At 39.9% G+C, this 17,424-nt stretch overlaps 1 protein-coding gene across 2 annotated transcripts in view; it reads right to left on the reverse strand.

Moving 5' to 3' along the window:
• CDH8 (cadherin 8) overlaps nucleotides 1-17,424 on the reverse strand; it is a 393,451-nt gene that overhangs the window by 194,339 nt on the left and 181,688 nt on the right. For both annotated transcript variants that reach the window (XM_061138647.1, XM_061138648.1), the window contains exon 4: nucleotides 5,725-5,844. In XM_061138647.1, coding sequence (XP_060994630.1) covers nucleotides 5,725-5,844 — 120 coding nt within the window. The remainder of the gene's footprint in view (nucleotides 1-5,724; nucleotides 5,845-17,424) is intronic.

Below are 17,424 nucleotides of genomic sequence, written 5' to 3' on the forward strand. Positions count from 1 at the left end.
GAGTCTCAGTAAAAACAACAAAAATCACATGTGGGTTACAGTGGTGTTCTTCCCACCACGAAAATAGACAGAAGGAAGACAGGCTGGAAACCAAACTGGATTCCCCTCCTGGTGTTTCCACATCTTTTCTGTAAGTTGTGGCAAGCTTTTCCCTTTCTCTTTATGAATTCATTCCTTCCTTCTCTTCTTTCTCCCCACCCTACCCTCTTCATGCCTTTCTGTCTCAACTACGTACTGAATAATTTCAGGTGCCAAACTCTCTGCTAGGCCTAGGGATGCAAAATGAACAAATTAGACAAGCCCCATTCTTTCATGAGCTGTACATTCTAGCATGAAAACTGACTTAGGAACATAAGCAAGTCAATTACAAGATGATTACTGATTAGGAGACGTTGATACCTAAAACAAGAGGAGAAGCTCTTCCTGAGATAGAGCAATTAATGTGCTCTGGTGACAGGAAATAACTCCATAAAGTTGGAATGTAACAAGCAAGCAGGAAAACAGAACTTCTGTGTTCCAAAGTCCGGAGTTCCATCCTTAGCATTCTCGTGAGAGTAAAACAAGACACATACATGTATTCTTGTCTCCTATCCTCGGGTTTTGTCAGTGGAATCACTGACTGAAACCGCCTACCCTGGCCAGGTACCACAGTGACCACCTGTGGCAATTCAGAACTAACAAGCTACTGCCAACTGGAAGAATTCAGAAAAGGTCAAAAGGAAAGAGGAGACTCCAGTCCTCATATCCTACCACCTCCCAGAATCCTTTTCACTGGAATCCATCTTGGCTGAGTGATATGTGTAGCACCAACAAGGACCCTGCGCCAGAGTGATTGGCCAGAGACAACCTGGAAACTAAGCCAATTACCATAAATCCCAAGACTGCGAGCCACATGGCAGAGCGGTTCTCCTGAGCCCCTCACCTTCCTGCTTTCTTCCCAGGTGCCCCTTGCCAATAAAGTCTCTTGCCTTGTCAGCACAGGTGTCTCCTCAGAAAATTCATTTCTGAGTGTCAGACAAGAGCCCACCCTCAGGCCCTGGAAGGGGGCTCCCCTTCCTCCAAGTTTCCTTTTCCTTATTGAAAATATCCTAACATCAAGGACTTGCTGACAGTGGGCAGTGGGCAGTCTTCTTTATACAGATCACTTCCCCAAATGATTCTCCAGATTCCAGTTTTTGCTGGAAGTTGTCGCTAAGTTGTGTCCAACTCTTTGTGACCGCATGGACTACATACAGCATGCCAGCCTTCCCTGTCCTTCACCATCTCCTGGAGTTTGCTCAACCTCATGTCCATTGAGTTGATGATGCCATCCAACCATCTCATCCTCTGCTGCCCCCTTCTCCTTCTGCCCTCAGTCTTTCCCAGCATCAGGGTCTTTTCTAGTGAATCAGCTCTTCCCATCAGGTGGTACAAGTATTGGGGCTCCAGCTTCAGCATCAGTCCTTCCAATGAATATTCAGGACTGATTTCCTTCAGGATTGACTGGTTTGATCTCCTTGCAGTCCAAGGGACTCCCAAGAGTCTTCTCCAGCACCACAGTCTGAAAGTATCAATATGGCACTCAGCCTTCTTTATGGTCCAACTCTCACATCCATACATGATTACTGGAGGCATATGTAGGACTTATTTTAAGTTTCAAGTGGGTATCTTACTCTTCCCAGGTATATCTCAGCCAACAGCTGCACAAGGCAGGTGATAATAAAGCCTGGTAATTTGTGTGCACTATGAGACTCCTTTTAAGAGAAATCTTTGTTCCAGGGACCTCTATGGGTTTGGCCAAGATGCTGGTGAATCTACATTGCTTTAGTGTATATCCTCTCCTAACTTGCATGGGTTTAAGGTCAGAATTACAGTGTGATGGACTTCCCTGCCTAATTCTGTTTCATGTCTAACCTGGATTGCATGTTTTTGACTCTTCCCAAATTCATATGGTGAACTGCAATCCCTTCTGTGATGGTATTTGGAGGTGACAGGTTTGAGAGGTAAATCATGAGGGTGAATCCTTCAAAAATAGTATTAGCATTCATTTAAAAAGAAGCTAGAGACCTAGCTTCTTCTCTTTCTAAGGGAACAGGAGAGACAACCTCTGCAACCCAGAAGAGGGCAGCCACCAGAACCTGACCATGCCCATCCTGATCTCAAACTTCCAGCCTCCAGGCCTCTGAGAAATAAATGTCTGATTCTTATAAGTTGCCCAGTTTATCATATTTTGTTACAGCAGTGGAACTAAGACAGTACTTTTATCTTTCACAGTCTTTAAGCCCCAAGAAGTCACTTGTTCATCTAACTCCAAGTCAGAGTCTATTTCTCAGATGAGGCAAATGATGCAAATCTTCTCATCACCAGAAAGGTATTTTCTTTCCTTTTGTTTATAAAATAAAAAAATTCAAATGTTCTATGGTCTTTGTACATTTTTGTACATTTTCTATTGTATTAAAAAATATTCTCAATGTGCTTCTGCCTTTATACCTTCCTCCACTATGTGCACATGCATTCACACCACTCTCAATTTTTCTTTTAGAAAGGTGAACAAAGGTCTCAGAGATAGACAAATTCAGATCCTTTAGGAACAACTAACCCTCTGCTTTCTGAACAAACTCAAGTATAATTAAGCAAACATTTACACAATAATGCTTACTTTTCACTTAACATGATGCTTCAATATGTGATTTGCTATTTGATAAGCTATATCAATTTGCTAATTGATAAGCTATTAAATATCTGTTGCTGACTCTATTATTAAATTTAGCCTCCACTTCCTTCTGCACTCTGCCTGCTTGAGTTAAAAACCTTAACTGCAGTATTTATTAAGCAACTTCTATGCACATGCTTCAAGTATCATTTCTCTCCAGTGCATTTCCACAATAGTACCAGAATAAACTTTCTAAAATATGAATAACTTTGTATCTGTCAAATTGGACATGATAAGGCTAAAATGAATATGTGTTGAGATAAACACTCATTATGCTGAGTGAAAATGTACATATTAAATGTTGCTGACAACATTCAATTAAGCAAATAGCAATATGTGTCAAATGAGATTTAAAGTTGCCCAAATCCTCTGACTTAGTACTAGGCTTTTATTCTCTGTACTTCATGGTAAGTTATTCCTAAGATATAAATTATTTAAATGGCATCATCATGCTTCCTTGTATTTATGTTGAAAAAAAAAAATCTGTCTGCCAAAATGGATTGTGAGATATTGTAGGCTGAGATTAACCTTTGTGAATTTGTCTCCTTATATCTAACTTGATTCCTGGCACATAGTGAATGCTGATTTGGACATCTGTTGGATAAATATCTATTGCTGGTCCGAAGGTACAAACTTACAGTTATAAAATAAATAAGTCCTGGGGATATAATGTTCTGAGTGGTGGCGCTAGTGGTTAAGAACCTGCCTGCTGATGCAGGAGACTTAAGAGACTCAGGTTCAATCCCTGGGTTGGGAAGATCCCCTGGAGAAGGGCATAGCAACCCACTCCAGTATTCTTGTCTGGAGAATCCCATGAAGAGAGGAGCCTGGTGGGAGACAGTAATAAGGGTCGCACAGAGTCAGACACAACTGAAGTGACTCAGCACAGCATGGCATGTGGTGTCTATAATTACTAACACCATGTCGTGTATTTAGAAGTTGCCAAGATCCTAAAATCTCTCATCAAAAGAAAAAAAAATACAACTGTGTGGTGATGGGTGTTAACCAGACTTACTATAATAATCACTTCACAGTATGTGCTGTGCTGTACTCAGTCGTGTCCGACTCTTTGAGACCCCATGGACTGTAGGCTTCCCTGTCCATGGGGATTCTCCAGGCAATACTACTGGAGTGGGTTGCCATGTCCTCCTCCAGGGGATCTTCCCAACCCAGGGACCAAACCCAGGTCTCCCATATTGCAGGTGGCTTCTTCACCATCTCAGCCACCAGGGAAGCCCTCTTGGGTTTCAGTATTCTTATACTGGAGTGAGTAGCCTATCCTTTCTCCAGGGGAACTTCCCAACCCAGGAATCAAACCAGGGTCTCCTGCATTGCAGGTGGATTCTATACCAGCTGAGCTACCAGGGAATCCCTATTAAATCTTTATGCTATACATCTGAAACTAACATAACACTATGTGTCAATTGTTTCTCAATATATTCTCAATATACTTTCTCAATAATTGTTTCTCAATATATTACACTGTAAATGGTGAACCAAAAGATTCAAGTAAACAAACAAACAGTCAAGGAGTGAAGAGGAAATGATTCAATTTCACTTCTGTTTTGCGGACGCCGCTATACCCTAATTCTTGTCATTGAAAAGAGAAGTTTGAAGACACCTGACAGTGGCTTTGAAATTAAGGCCCTGGGTGTGAGCCCCAACCCTGGTCCCATCTCTCACTGTGACTCTGGCCGAGGAGTAGGACATCTCCAGATGTTTCTCCTTTCCCTTAAAATTCAGAGCTGACCACCTTCTCTACTCTTCCCCAGGGTCATCAAAGAGGACAAAGGAGATGATGTCTACAGCAGACCTTCTCCTTCGCTGAGGAAAACCGTATGTAATTATGCCCCTAATGAATGTATTTTACAAGAGTTATTTCCTGTTTCTGAATCTAAATTCAATTTTAAGCCATGACCTATTTATGTATAGATGTACTTTTTCTCACTTTTAAATACATGAGGATTTTTCTTTGAATTTAAAAAAAAAACTGAGGAGAGGCTCTAAATTTTTAATTTAATTAATAATTGACTTAATGGTAAGACATGAAAATTCAATCTCAATACTGCTGAAAACTCATGAATCAAAGTAACAAATGTATATGTGCCCACATACTGAATTTTTCTATTTGGAAGTCTGCAGACAAAATCACCAGATACAGGAAAAAAACTATACCCAAAAGATGGTGCTATTTTAAGTAATTTTAAAATATGCTATAAAAATCACAATTATAAAAAGTCTGACACAGTGTCTTTACTCTCTTGCTACACTGTTAAAATTAAACAATAAAAGATATATCTTCATTTACAAAAACTGTTACTTTATGAAGTTATCTGACAAATCATTAAAAATAGATTTTCTAGTTTGCCTATTTTATTTCTTTAAATAACTTATTTCCTGTTTGCTAAAATCTATACCATTGAACTCAGGATACTGGCTGTGTTTAATATTGGCAAAAATGATAATATTTTCATGAGAGTTCTAGTACACAGATATCAGAATCCTGTTTTAACAAATGAGGAATCTAGTAACAAATATAATAATATCCATGCATGAAATGATTACCACATGCCATGTACTGTGTGCTGAATATTTATTGGTCATCTGATCTTCATAAAGCTATGAGGAAGGTTCCACTCCACTTCATAGATGTGTGAGTTGAAACTTAGAAATCTTTATAAATGTTACTTGCCAAGCATTTTGCAGCCAATAAGTAATTGTATTTATTCTTCAATCTGATATCTAAGTCCGCCTGAGGTATAAGCACACTTCTTTCCCAGGGATGAACAACGGTGCCAGGCCATCTGTTAAACAGGTGATATTCTACAAAGGATCTGCAATTCATTTTAATATGTATCAAAATGATTGTCAGGCTTGCCATGTACCTGGCACTGCACAGGAATAACACATTCAAATGTTACTGAGAGGCAGTGAAGTTCCTTAGCCAGAGCATTTCATAATCCACATCCCAAGAAAAGTGTTTCCCTGAAGCAATGACATAGTAAATAGAATTCAAAATTTAGGCCACAAACCTGTTTCAGGCTCAATGGAAAAATAAGGTTGCCCTTCCAAGATGCTATAAACCAACTTTGCACTGTTTCCATAAACTGGGTCATCAGCGTCAGTAGCTGTTACATTAGTGACAGACGTACCTAAAAAAAAAAAGGAAAAGAAAAAGAGAAAATAAGAATTAACACATTATTCTCTGCCAAGAGCTGAATTTTGTCAAGGATATTATACAGAAATCAATGTGTGGTAATGAGGAAGAAAAGAACTCTTTTTTAAAATATGGAGATAAACTATCATAACTTCAACGATATACAAGCCTTTTAAAAGACAGAGTACTGCTAAGTTGAAGTACTATATAAAGACAGCTCTTTTAGAATCTGTATTATTTAAGATTCCTTTGTAGTTTTCATTTGAAAGATACCTATCAGATTCCTGGGCTTAGAGAATATGAAAAGGATGCATATCAAAGAAATATGAAACACAAGGTTAATAATATGATGGATATAAAATGTAACATTTAAGTTCTCCAAAAAGCACAACTGAATATACTTGGAAAAAATTGGCTGCTGAAAAAGCTGGACAGAATATGAAAGGAATATTTTATCCCATCTTATTTATGTCCTCAAAATATAAAATTATATTGGACTACTAATTAATCATAATATTTAGATAACTGGGCCTATGGGTAACAGAATCAAAACTTTTATTTTTTTCCCCTAGATTAATTTTCCATTTTATTCACTCATTCATTTAGCCATTGAATACATTCAGCTTGCCTGATACGAAGTCAAAATTTATACTCGAGAAGCTTACAGTTTGGTGGTAAGAGGGAAGAGGAGAGGAGAAACAAATATAGCTGAATGCACTGACTCCGAGTTTGGATCCCTCACTTAATCCAGCACAAACCAGATATGGTCAGGGACAGCCTTCTGAGAGGCATTGCATTTGAGTGGAATTAGGAAAGGTGGGTAGAGTTTAACCGGGAAAAGAACAGCAGGGAAGGAATTTTAAGCATAAGTAAAAACAAAGTAGTCTGAGAGACTGTGTTAAATTCTGGGAATTACTGAAAGTGGGGAGAAACTGGAGAAGTCTGGTGTGCTAACAGGAAGCATGCTCTATGAGGGCAGGGTCCATGTTTTCCTCACTAAGTGTCGCACATGTAATGATTATGGAACATACATTTGCTAACTGAACGGATGAACAAATGAATAAATCATCTGATGATTTCATAAGTAATGGTAGGTATCACAAATGAGCTTCCTAGAAATAGATTCTAAGATGTAAATTTCTTGAATTTTTACTGAGGAGTCCCTTTGATCAGTGTATTAATACATATATACAGAATCTAGAAAAATGGTACTGCTGAACCTATTTGCAGGATAAAAATAGAGACTCCAACACAGAGAACAGGCTTGTGGACATAGATGTAGAAGGAGAGGGTGGGATGAATTGAGAGGATAGCACTGACATATATACACTATAATGTGTAAAGCTGGAGAAGGAAATGGCAACCCACTCCAGTATTTTTGCCATGAATCCCATGGATAGAGGAGCCTCATGGGCTACAGTCCAGGGAGTCGCAAAAGAGTCCAACACAACTTAGCGACTACCAACAAATGTGTAAGGTAGATGGCTAGTGGGAAACTGCTGTGTAACAGAGGGAGCTCACCCTGGTGCTCTGTGATGACCTCGAGGGGTGGGGTGGGGTGGGAGGGAGGTTCTAGAGGGAGGGGGCATAAGACTACTCAGGGGCTTCCCAGGTGGCTCAATGGTAGAGAACCTGCTTGTCAATCCAGGAGCCACGGGTTTGATCCTTGAGTGGGAAAGATCCCCTGGAGGAGGGCATGGCAACCCAATCCAGTATTCTTGCCTTGAGAATCCCATAGATAGAGGAGCCTGGCCATGGGGTCTCAAAGAGTCAGACACAACTGAGCAACTGAGCGTGCATGCATGGCTGATTCATATTGTTGTATGGCAGAAACCAACATTACACTGTAAAGCAATTATCCTCTGATTTAAAAAATAAATATATCTATAGGTTTTATATATATATATATATATCTGTAGGAAAGCGAAAGGACAAGCCTGGGTAGAAGGAGCACTCGGGCAGTGATGCAGTTACAACAAAGACCTCAGTGGACTCCCCTCTAGAGTTGGGATGGCCACTGAGGAAATCCATCCAAGACTTTATACTCCAGCCCTGACCAGTTATTGGCTATGGGAACCTCCCTCAGAATGGAGGCTTGGCCCTGGTCCAGGCGGCTGTCTTCAGCTGAGGAAGCATCAGCCCTGAACTGTCGACAGTCAACACGCCCCGCAAGCTGAGGGAAGAGTGTTTTAAACCTGAAGGGAGCCGAGCATCATTTCTCTTTGCTGAAACAAGGTAGAGCTTCTGCGAGATCTTGCCAATCAAAATCTTTTTGAAGTGTGTTGAATTATGGTCACTACATAGGAAAATGTAATGTTTGTCAAGCAGTTGATCATCCTGTAAAACTGGAATTTTTACTCGGCATGATGATTCAGAGGTTCTACAAAAATCTACAGCGAGAGATAAAAAATGCTCTGAGTGTCTGTTGTGTAATACATTCCACCAGACACTGGGAACAGTATCAAAAAAATAAATAAATAAAGACTCACTTTCACAAGTAGCTCATCAACTAGCTGGTGAAATGAGCACATGAAAGTACAATATTTGCAGTTATTTGAATATTGTGTGGGATGGAGAAGAATTGGAGGAAAGACATTCCAGGTGAGAGGAGGATAGTAAGATAGACATGACTAGGTTTCTGTTAGGAAGAGAAATGTCTGGAAAAGGCAGTCATTAAAACTAAAGTTGGAGATGCAAACAAAACAAAATATAAGGGCACATAAATGTCAAGATGGGGAGAGTTGGCTTCATCCAGTAGAAAAGAGAGGAGATCCATCATTTGCAATCAACCCTACGTAGGAGGCTCCTCCATTAGTACTTCCAGATTCAATTGGAGGCAGAGATATAGAATGTTAGGAGATGACACAAGTTATGAGGTTTACAGTTATAGTCCAATTCAGTTCAGTTCAGTCGCTCAGTCGTGTCCGACTCTGCGACCCCATGAACCGCTTAAGAGATGATAAAACATTGACACCGGGTAATGACAATAAACACGAGTCTCAGTGCTGATTTTCTTGTTTTGATGTTTGCACTAATTTTACCTAAAATGTTCAACTGAAGGTAAGCTGATGATGTTTTTAAACTGTGGTGCTGGAGAAGACTCTTGAGAGTTCCTTGGACTGCAAGAAGATCAAATCAGTCAGCCCTAAAGGAAATCAACCTTGAATAGTCACTGAAAGGACTGGTGCTGAAGTGGAAGATACAATACATTGGCCACCTGATGCGAACAGCCAACTCATTGGAAAAGACCCTGATGCTGGGAAAGATTGAGGGTAGGAGGAGAAGAGGGCGACAGAGAATGAGATGGTTGGGTGGCATCACTGATTCAATAGACATGGGTTTGAGCAAACTCCAGGAGATGGTGAAGGACAGGGAAGCCTGGCATGCTTCAGTTCATGGGGTTGAAAAGAATCAGACACAAGTTAGCAACTGAACAACAACAAAGCTGAGTAAGGGGTATTACGCTGCTGCTGCTGCTAAGTCGCTTCAGTCGTGTCCGACTCTGTGCAACCGCATAGACGGCAGCCCACCAGGCTCCGCCGTCCCTGGGATTTTCCAGGCAAGAACACTGGAGTGGGTTGCCATTTCCTTCTCCAATGCAGGAAAAGGAAAAGTGAAAGTGAAGTCGCTCAGTTGTGTTCAACCCTTAGTGACCCCATGGACTGCAGCCCACCAGGCTCCTCCGTTCATGGGATTTTCCAGGCAAGAGAACTGGAGTAGGCTGCTATTGCCTTCTCTGGAGTAAGGGGCATACAGGAACTATTTTTGCAACTTTTCTCTGAGATTAAAATTAATTCAGGAGAATTTTTCTTTTTTAATGAATCACAAGAAGAAGAGTCAAGATTTACTAAAAGAACTGAGTTCGGAGACTAATCTGAAAGGGTGAACTCTTTCTTCCCTGCAGAAGGCCATGAGATAACTTTTGTTTTTGTTTTGCTGGGTTGTGTTTTCACTTAGATTTTGTTTTTAGGAGAAATTATTTCCCCCATTATGAAATAATAACACATTAACAGAAAAATAAAGTCAAGCTCTGTATTCTGTGTCAGGCTGCTAGTGAGTATGTGCATTTCATACCCATCTCTATTTAGCCTGGAAAAAGAGAAGTGATAAAGTGAAAAAATTCTGTCATCAATAGAGTTACCTTCTAGTGGGGGGACTCTAAAATTAAGAAATGTCTTCATAGAGAAAATAAATAAATCTAGATAGTGTCTGAACAATGACAAAGCCTGTGTATATGTGTGGGGTGAGTGTATTTTTGCAGAGTAACATGGGGTTCAGGCTCCCCCGGTGGCTCAGCAGTAAAGAATCTGCCTGCAATGCAGCAGACCCAGGTTCGATCCCTGGGTCGAGAAGATCCCTTGAAGAAGGGCATGTTAACCACTCCAGTACTCCTGCCTGGAGAATCCCATGGACAGAAGAGCCTGGCTGGCTCTAGTCCACGGGGTTGCAAAGAGTCAGACACGGCTGAATGATTAAGCAGCCTCAGCAGCAGCGTGGGGTTAAGTTTCACAGATGGAATGTTTCTATATGAAATGTTCTGATATAAGTAACTTTCCTCTTCAGACCAATCATTTAACTTGTCTTCTCCCCGGATTTCAAGTCTACAGCAAATGTTAGAATTACTGTGAGGGTCCAACAAAATAATGTAGATAGGGGCTAGAACAGAAATTACCACATGCTAAGTCTTTGAGTACCAACTCTGCTTATGCATTAGTATCCAGCTTTGAAAAATATTTAGATCCCTAGGGTCACTTTCAAATCTGTGGGAGGACAATACAGGGATGACGGTGGAGCACTTTTTAAAGTCTTCTCAGGCAATTCTAATGTAAAGCCATAGTTCAGATAAACTCTAGTGGAAACCAGGCTTTTTGAAATTTAACTTCACTCTTTTCCATAGAAGCATTAATTTTCTATCCTGATTACTGTTAAGAATTTTTGCTGAGATTTGTTTATAACATGAAGTAATTTTTAAATGACTGCTGAATGAATAGTCATGGAGATTGCTCAGTTGCTCAGTCATTTCTGACTCTTTGCAACTCCATGGACTGCATGCAGCCTGCCAGGTTCCTGAGTTCCATCATTTTACATGCTCTGCTCTGTGACTCACTGCTTTCATATACAAAAGCAATAATCTGGAGTTTTCCCTGGCAGTACAGTGGTTAAGACTTCTTGCAATGCAGGGGACAGGAATTTGATCTCTGGTCTGGGAACCAAGATTCCACATAACTTGGAGCAACTAAGCCCATGTGCCAGAACTACTGTGCCCAGGAGCCACAAGTGAAAACTCCATGTAATGCAACCAAAGATCCTACATGATGCAATGAGGATTCTATGTGCCACAACTAAGACCCAATACAGCCTAATTAATTAATCAATTTTTTTAAAAAACAATAATTTTTATTCTTCAAACCTCAAAGTTTTGTGCTAGAAACAAATGAGATAATAGTAAGAGAGTACTGGCTGAAAAGGTAAATTTAGAGTCAAACTGTCTTGAACCAGAACACTTGTTTTATATTCCATGCTCAACTTTTATTAGTTCTGTGTCCTTGCCCAAGTAACAAAACTTTCCTAAGCTTGAGTTCTTTAACCTGTAAAAAAGGAAGTTAATAGAAATCGTTATATTCTAGGCTTATTGAGATAAATATAATAATGTATGTTAAGAGTATGTGTGCATGCATGCTAAGCTGCTTCAGTCATGTCCAACCCTTTGTGATGCTATGGACGGTAGCCCGCCAGGCTCTTCTGTCCATGGGCTTCTCCAGGTAAGAATACTGGAGTGGGTTGCCATGCCCTCCTCCAGGGAATCTTCCCCACCCAGGGAGTGACCCTGCATCTCTATGTCTCCTGCATTGGCAGATGTGTTCCTAACCACTATCGTCACTTGGGAACCTCACGAAAAGAGCATAGAAGGGTTAAATACATAATATTTCTGAGAGCTTATTGTCACTATAAATACAGGCACATTATATGTATATGAGATACACATATACACCTTATGTGTATATGAGATATTGAATAATAAACTAGTCTTTTACAATTTTAAGTGGTGGTGGATGTTGTAATTATAACTAAGTGTAGTTTTGCTCAGTCATTTTTTTTTTTTTTTTTTTTAGTTTTTATTATTATTATTATTTTTTTTTCCAGTGGGTTTTGTCATACATTGATATGAATCAGCCATGGATTTACATGTATTCCATACCTCAACATAATAAAAGCTATATATGACAAACCCACAGCAAGCATCACCCTCAATGGTGAAAAATTGAAGGCATTTCCCCTGAAATCAGGAACAAGACAAGGGTGCCCACTCTCACCACTACTATTCAACATAGTGTTGGAAGTGCTGGCCACAGCAATCAGAGCAGAAAAAGAAGTAAAAGGAATCCAGATAGGAAAAGAAGAAGTAAAACTCTCACTGTTTGCAGATGACATGATCCTCTACATAGAAAACCCTAAAGATTCTACCAGAAAATTACTAGAGCTAATCAATGAATATAGTAAAGTTGCAGGATATAAAATTAACACACAGAAATCCCTTGCATTCCTATATACTAACAATGAAAAAACAGACAGAGAAATTAAGGAAACAATACCATTCACCATTGCAACAAAAAGAATAAAATACTTAGGAGTATATCTACCTAAAGAAACAAAGGACCTATACATAGAAAACTATAAAACACTGATGAAAGAAATCAAAGAGGACACAAACAGATGGAGAAACATACCGTGTTCATGGATTGGAAGAATTAATATTGTCAAAATGGCTATTCTACCCAAAGCAGTCTATAGATTCAATGCAATCCCTATCAAGCTACCAACGGTATTTTTCACAGAACTAGACCAAAGAATTTCACAATTTGTATGGAAATACAAAAAACCTCGAATAGCCAAAGTAATCTTGAGAAAGAAGAATGGAACTGGAGGAATCAACCTGCCTGACTTCAGACTCTACTACAAAGCCACAGTCATCAAGACAGTATGGTACTGGCACAAAGACAGAAATATAGATCAATGGAACAGAATAGAAAGCCCAGAGATAAATCCACGAACCTATGGACACCTTATCTTTGACAAAGGAGGCAAGGATATACAATGGAAAATAGACAACCTCTTTAACAAGTGGTGCTGGGAAAACTGGTCAACCACTTGTAAAAGAATGAAACTAGAACACTTTCTAACACCATACACAAAAATAAACTCAAAATGGATTAAAGATCTAAATGTAAGACCAGAAACTATAAAACTCCTAGAGGAGAACATAGGCAAAACACTCTCCGACATAAATCAAAGCAAGATCCTCTATGACCCACCTCCCAGAATATTGGAAATAAAAGCAAAACTAAACAAATGGGACCTAATGAAACTTAAAAGCTTTTGCACTACAAAGGAAACTATAAGTAAGGTGAAAAGACAGCCCTCAGATTGGGAGAAAATAATAGCAAATGAAGAAACAGACAAAGGATTAATCTCAAAAATATACAAGCAACTCCTGCAGCTCAATTCCAGAAAAATAAATGACCCAATCAAAAAATGGGCCAAAGAACTAAACAGACATTTCTCCAAAGAAGACATACAGATGGCTAACAAACACATGAAAAGATGCTCAACATCACTCATTATTAGAGAAATGCAAATCAAAACCACAATGAGGTACCATTACACGCCAGTCAGGATGGCTGCTATCCAAAAGTCTACAAGCAATAAATGCTGGAGAGGGTGTGGAGAAAAGGGAACCCTCTTACACTGTTGGTGGGAATGCAAACTAGTACAGCCGCTATGGAAAACAGTGTGGAGATTTCTTAAAAAACTGGACATAGAACTGCCATATGACCCAGCAATCCCACTTCTGGGCATACACACTGAGGAAACCAGATCTGAAAGAGACACGTGCACCCCAATGTTCATCGCAGCACTGTTTATAATAGCCAGGACATGGAAGCAACCTAGATGCCCATCAGCAGATGAATGGATAAGGAAGCTGTGGTACATATACACCATGGAATATTACTCAGCCATTAAAAAGAATTCATTTGAACCAGTCCTAATGAGATGGATGAAGCTGGAGCCCCTTATACAGAGTGAAGTAAGCCAGAAAGATAAAGAACATTACAGCATACTGACACATGTATATGGAATTTAGAAAGGTGATAACGATAACCCTATATGCAGAACAGAAAAAGAGACACAGAAATACAGAACAGACTTTTGAACTTTGTGGGAGAATGTGAGGGTGGGATATTTCAAAAGAACAGCATGTATACTATCTATGGTGAAACAGATCACCAGCCCAGGTGGGATGCACGAGACAAGTGCTCCGGCCTGGTGCACTGGGAAGACCCAGGGGATCGGGATTGCTCAGTCATTTTAATAGTAGCTTTCTTTCACTGGAGAGGGTGTGGAGAAAAGGGAACCTTCTGACACTGTTGGTGGGAATGTAAGTTGGTGCAGCTACTGTGGAAGATAGTATGGATGTCCCTCAGAAAACTAAAAACAGAAGTATCATATAATCTATCAATCCCACTCCTGGCATATATCCAGATAAAATTATAATTCAAAAAGATAAATGCACCCCTATGTTCATAGCAACATTATTTCCAACAGCCAAGACATGGTGACAACCTAAATTTCCAACAACAAATGAATGGATAAAGAAGATGTGGTACAGTGGAATACTACTATATATACCACTACTATACAGTGGAATACTACTCAGCCATAAAAATCGAATAATGCCATCTGCTACAGCATGAATGCAATAGAGATGATCACACTAAGTAAAATAAATCAGAAAGACAAATACCATGATCATTTATATGTGGAATCTAAAATATGACACAAACGAACCTACCTATGAAACAGAAAAAGAATCAGAAACATATAAACCGGTGGTTGCCAAAGGGGTGGGGGTGGAAGAGGAAAGAACCGGGAGCTTGGGATTAGCAGATGCAAACTGGTATATATAGAACAGGTAGACAACAAGGTCCTACTGTATAGCACAGGGAAATATATTCAATATCCTGTGAAAAAACCATAATGGAAAAGAAAAAAATAGGAGCTTATTTTCTCAAATTTGGAAGAGGAAACACAAAAGACATTCTCAAAAGCAAGTTAAAAAACACACCATCTCACATTCACCCATCCAATCAATTTCATATCAATTTCCTCTGTGGCATAACATTGCTGTGGGCTCAAAAATACAATGTGTTTTGATGCAGCAGGCACAAGACCAGGCCCTGGGCACGTCCTCAGTACAAGTGTCTTAGAGTTACTTGAGTGAATCGCTCCCATATTTGAATGTCACATCTCCCAGTCCATACAAATGCCACACACTTGCCGAGAAGAACCACTGGGCTGAGGACTGCAACAAAGCTAAGACAAGCTTTTATCCACATCCTCCCTCAAGATCTTTCTGCCTGATGTCTGGCTTCTCGGGAAACCCGCATCCTTTAGCTTCAGACACCTGGAAATGAAAAGGCAGCACTCCTTTCCGTCAAGGATGGTATTTCTCCTAACAGTGATTCAAGACTGTTGACGCACCTGTACACTGGAATAGATGTGTGTGGAGGTTTTGTGGATGCATTTGTCAAGTGATTACCCAGAGGGGGGGAAATGGATGCTTTGAGGTTAATCTTGCAGCAGAAAAGATTTCTAGTCAAGCTGCGGTGTAGGCTCCTCCATGGAAATACATGCAGAATGCAGACCATGGAGGCAAATTGAAAAGTGGAAACCTTGCAGGATAATGTTTCTTCAAAGCGGCAAGTGTTGGTGTGTGATAAATAGGACCCTGAGTAATACCCAGGAAATACAACAACAGGATTCTCTGTTTGTGTTTTCATTTGGAACTGTTTCTGTCCCTTGGTCGACGGTACAAGAGCCTCATTTAGCTAGTGACTATAAATTTGACACCATGCCATTTCTCCAAGAAAGCCCCTATTATAATCCAACTTGATTCGGATCCTAATTATAATAATATAGCTGTTGTATTTCCAGCTGTTTTTCAACAAACATGATCCCTGTCATCACAATTCATCCTGCCAGTGTCAAGTCAAGTGTGAACGACATCAATCCCAAGGTGAAGTCCGCTTTTAATAAACCCATATTTTTTCTGCATTTAGCTTCTTGGTTAAGTGCAGTTGGCTTGGATTTCAATTAACATGGTGCTCCCAGAACCCTTTGCCTCTGGCCATACCTGAAAGTTCCCTCCCATTAGCAAAAAAACCCACACGTCTCCCCCCTATAATGACAGCACACACTACAAGGAAAATTAACCATTAAAATTTTTACACTGTCAGGGTAGAGGTTCCAGCTTGCTGACAAACTAAGATGAAAGGCCTTCAGGAAAATAAGATGTTGGGGTTTTGGGTAGTGCGGCTGTGCTAGCGAGGCTCTACTTTTTTATGAGCAAGTCAGCACACCAATTCTGCACATTATTCAGAAAGAAAAATGCTGGTGCTGACACCCTGAGCAGAAAAACAAAGGTTTGGTGCAGCGTGAAAATGTGCACATTGGAAAAGCTAAAATCCTTATGATGAGAAGAACACAGACCCCATTTGCAAAGACTCATTTGCAATACATTTTCAGAGAATAAGCATTTCAATAGCAGGTGAAAAATAAAACAGCTGAACCTTCACACTAGCTGAAACTCAGAAAGGTGTGCATAACTGGCCCTCCCAGGAACATCTCCCATTATCTGACTTGACCTTTCGCCTACCCTGGTCCAAGTTCAGTATGGACAATCCCCAGACAGGGTAACTGGCATTACCATCTGAAAATACATTCTTTAAACAGTCATACTTTCCAAAGCTCATAGGCCTAACAGATAAGAGCAACCTATGCAATGCCTTCATTATTTTAATAAAATTGAACCCTCAACCCATTTCCCCTCACCTTCCTTATTAATTCCCCCAAGCAGTAGGCAACACAAGAGGTAATGGGGCCCAGGTGTTGCTAATGACAACCCTTTTGGGTTGCTGTTGCACCGCAAAGCAATAATTTCATGATACAATACCTGTGTAACTTGTTGACATTTAAATTATCGCTTACTAGAAGCTGAAGCATCTGGCCCTGGAGGTTTTAAATGTGTCATGCAAAATCCATTTTTTTTTTTAAGTCTTATCAAACCTGGGATTCCTGTGCATGCACTTTTAGAGGTTTTTTTGTTTTTTTTTTCTGTTTATTTGTTGGGTCCAAGCAGAGACCTTTTATACTTAAGAAAAAAATCAGAGAAATAAATGTAGGCAGCCAATATTCCTTTTTCTTCACATCTCTCTAACTGACATCACAGGCTTCAACATTCATTTCTCCTGAAGGGACTCAAGCAAACTCCCCAAGTGGGGAAGATGACCTAAACCTTACTGATATTTTTCTTTTCCCATTTTGCTATTTAATTATAGAAGACACATGCCAAATATCCAAACCTTTACGGGGTCTTTGGAGGAGGAAGAGGATTAAACATGGATCAGTAAAAATTGCAGCTTATTTATTTTAACCCTGTACATGGAGAATTCCTCCCCACCTAAGTTCTGAGGGAAATAGAGAGTGAATTGCACCATCTGACTGTTCATTCGCCTAT

The sequence above is a fragment of the Dama dama genome, chromosome 4 (assembly GCF_033118175.1).
Source record: "Dama dama isolate Ldn47 chromosome 4, ASM3311817v1, whole genome shotgun sequence".
Lineage (NCBI taxonomy): Eukaryota > Metazoa > Chordata > Mammalia > Artiodactyla > Cervidae > Dama > Dama dama.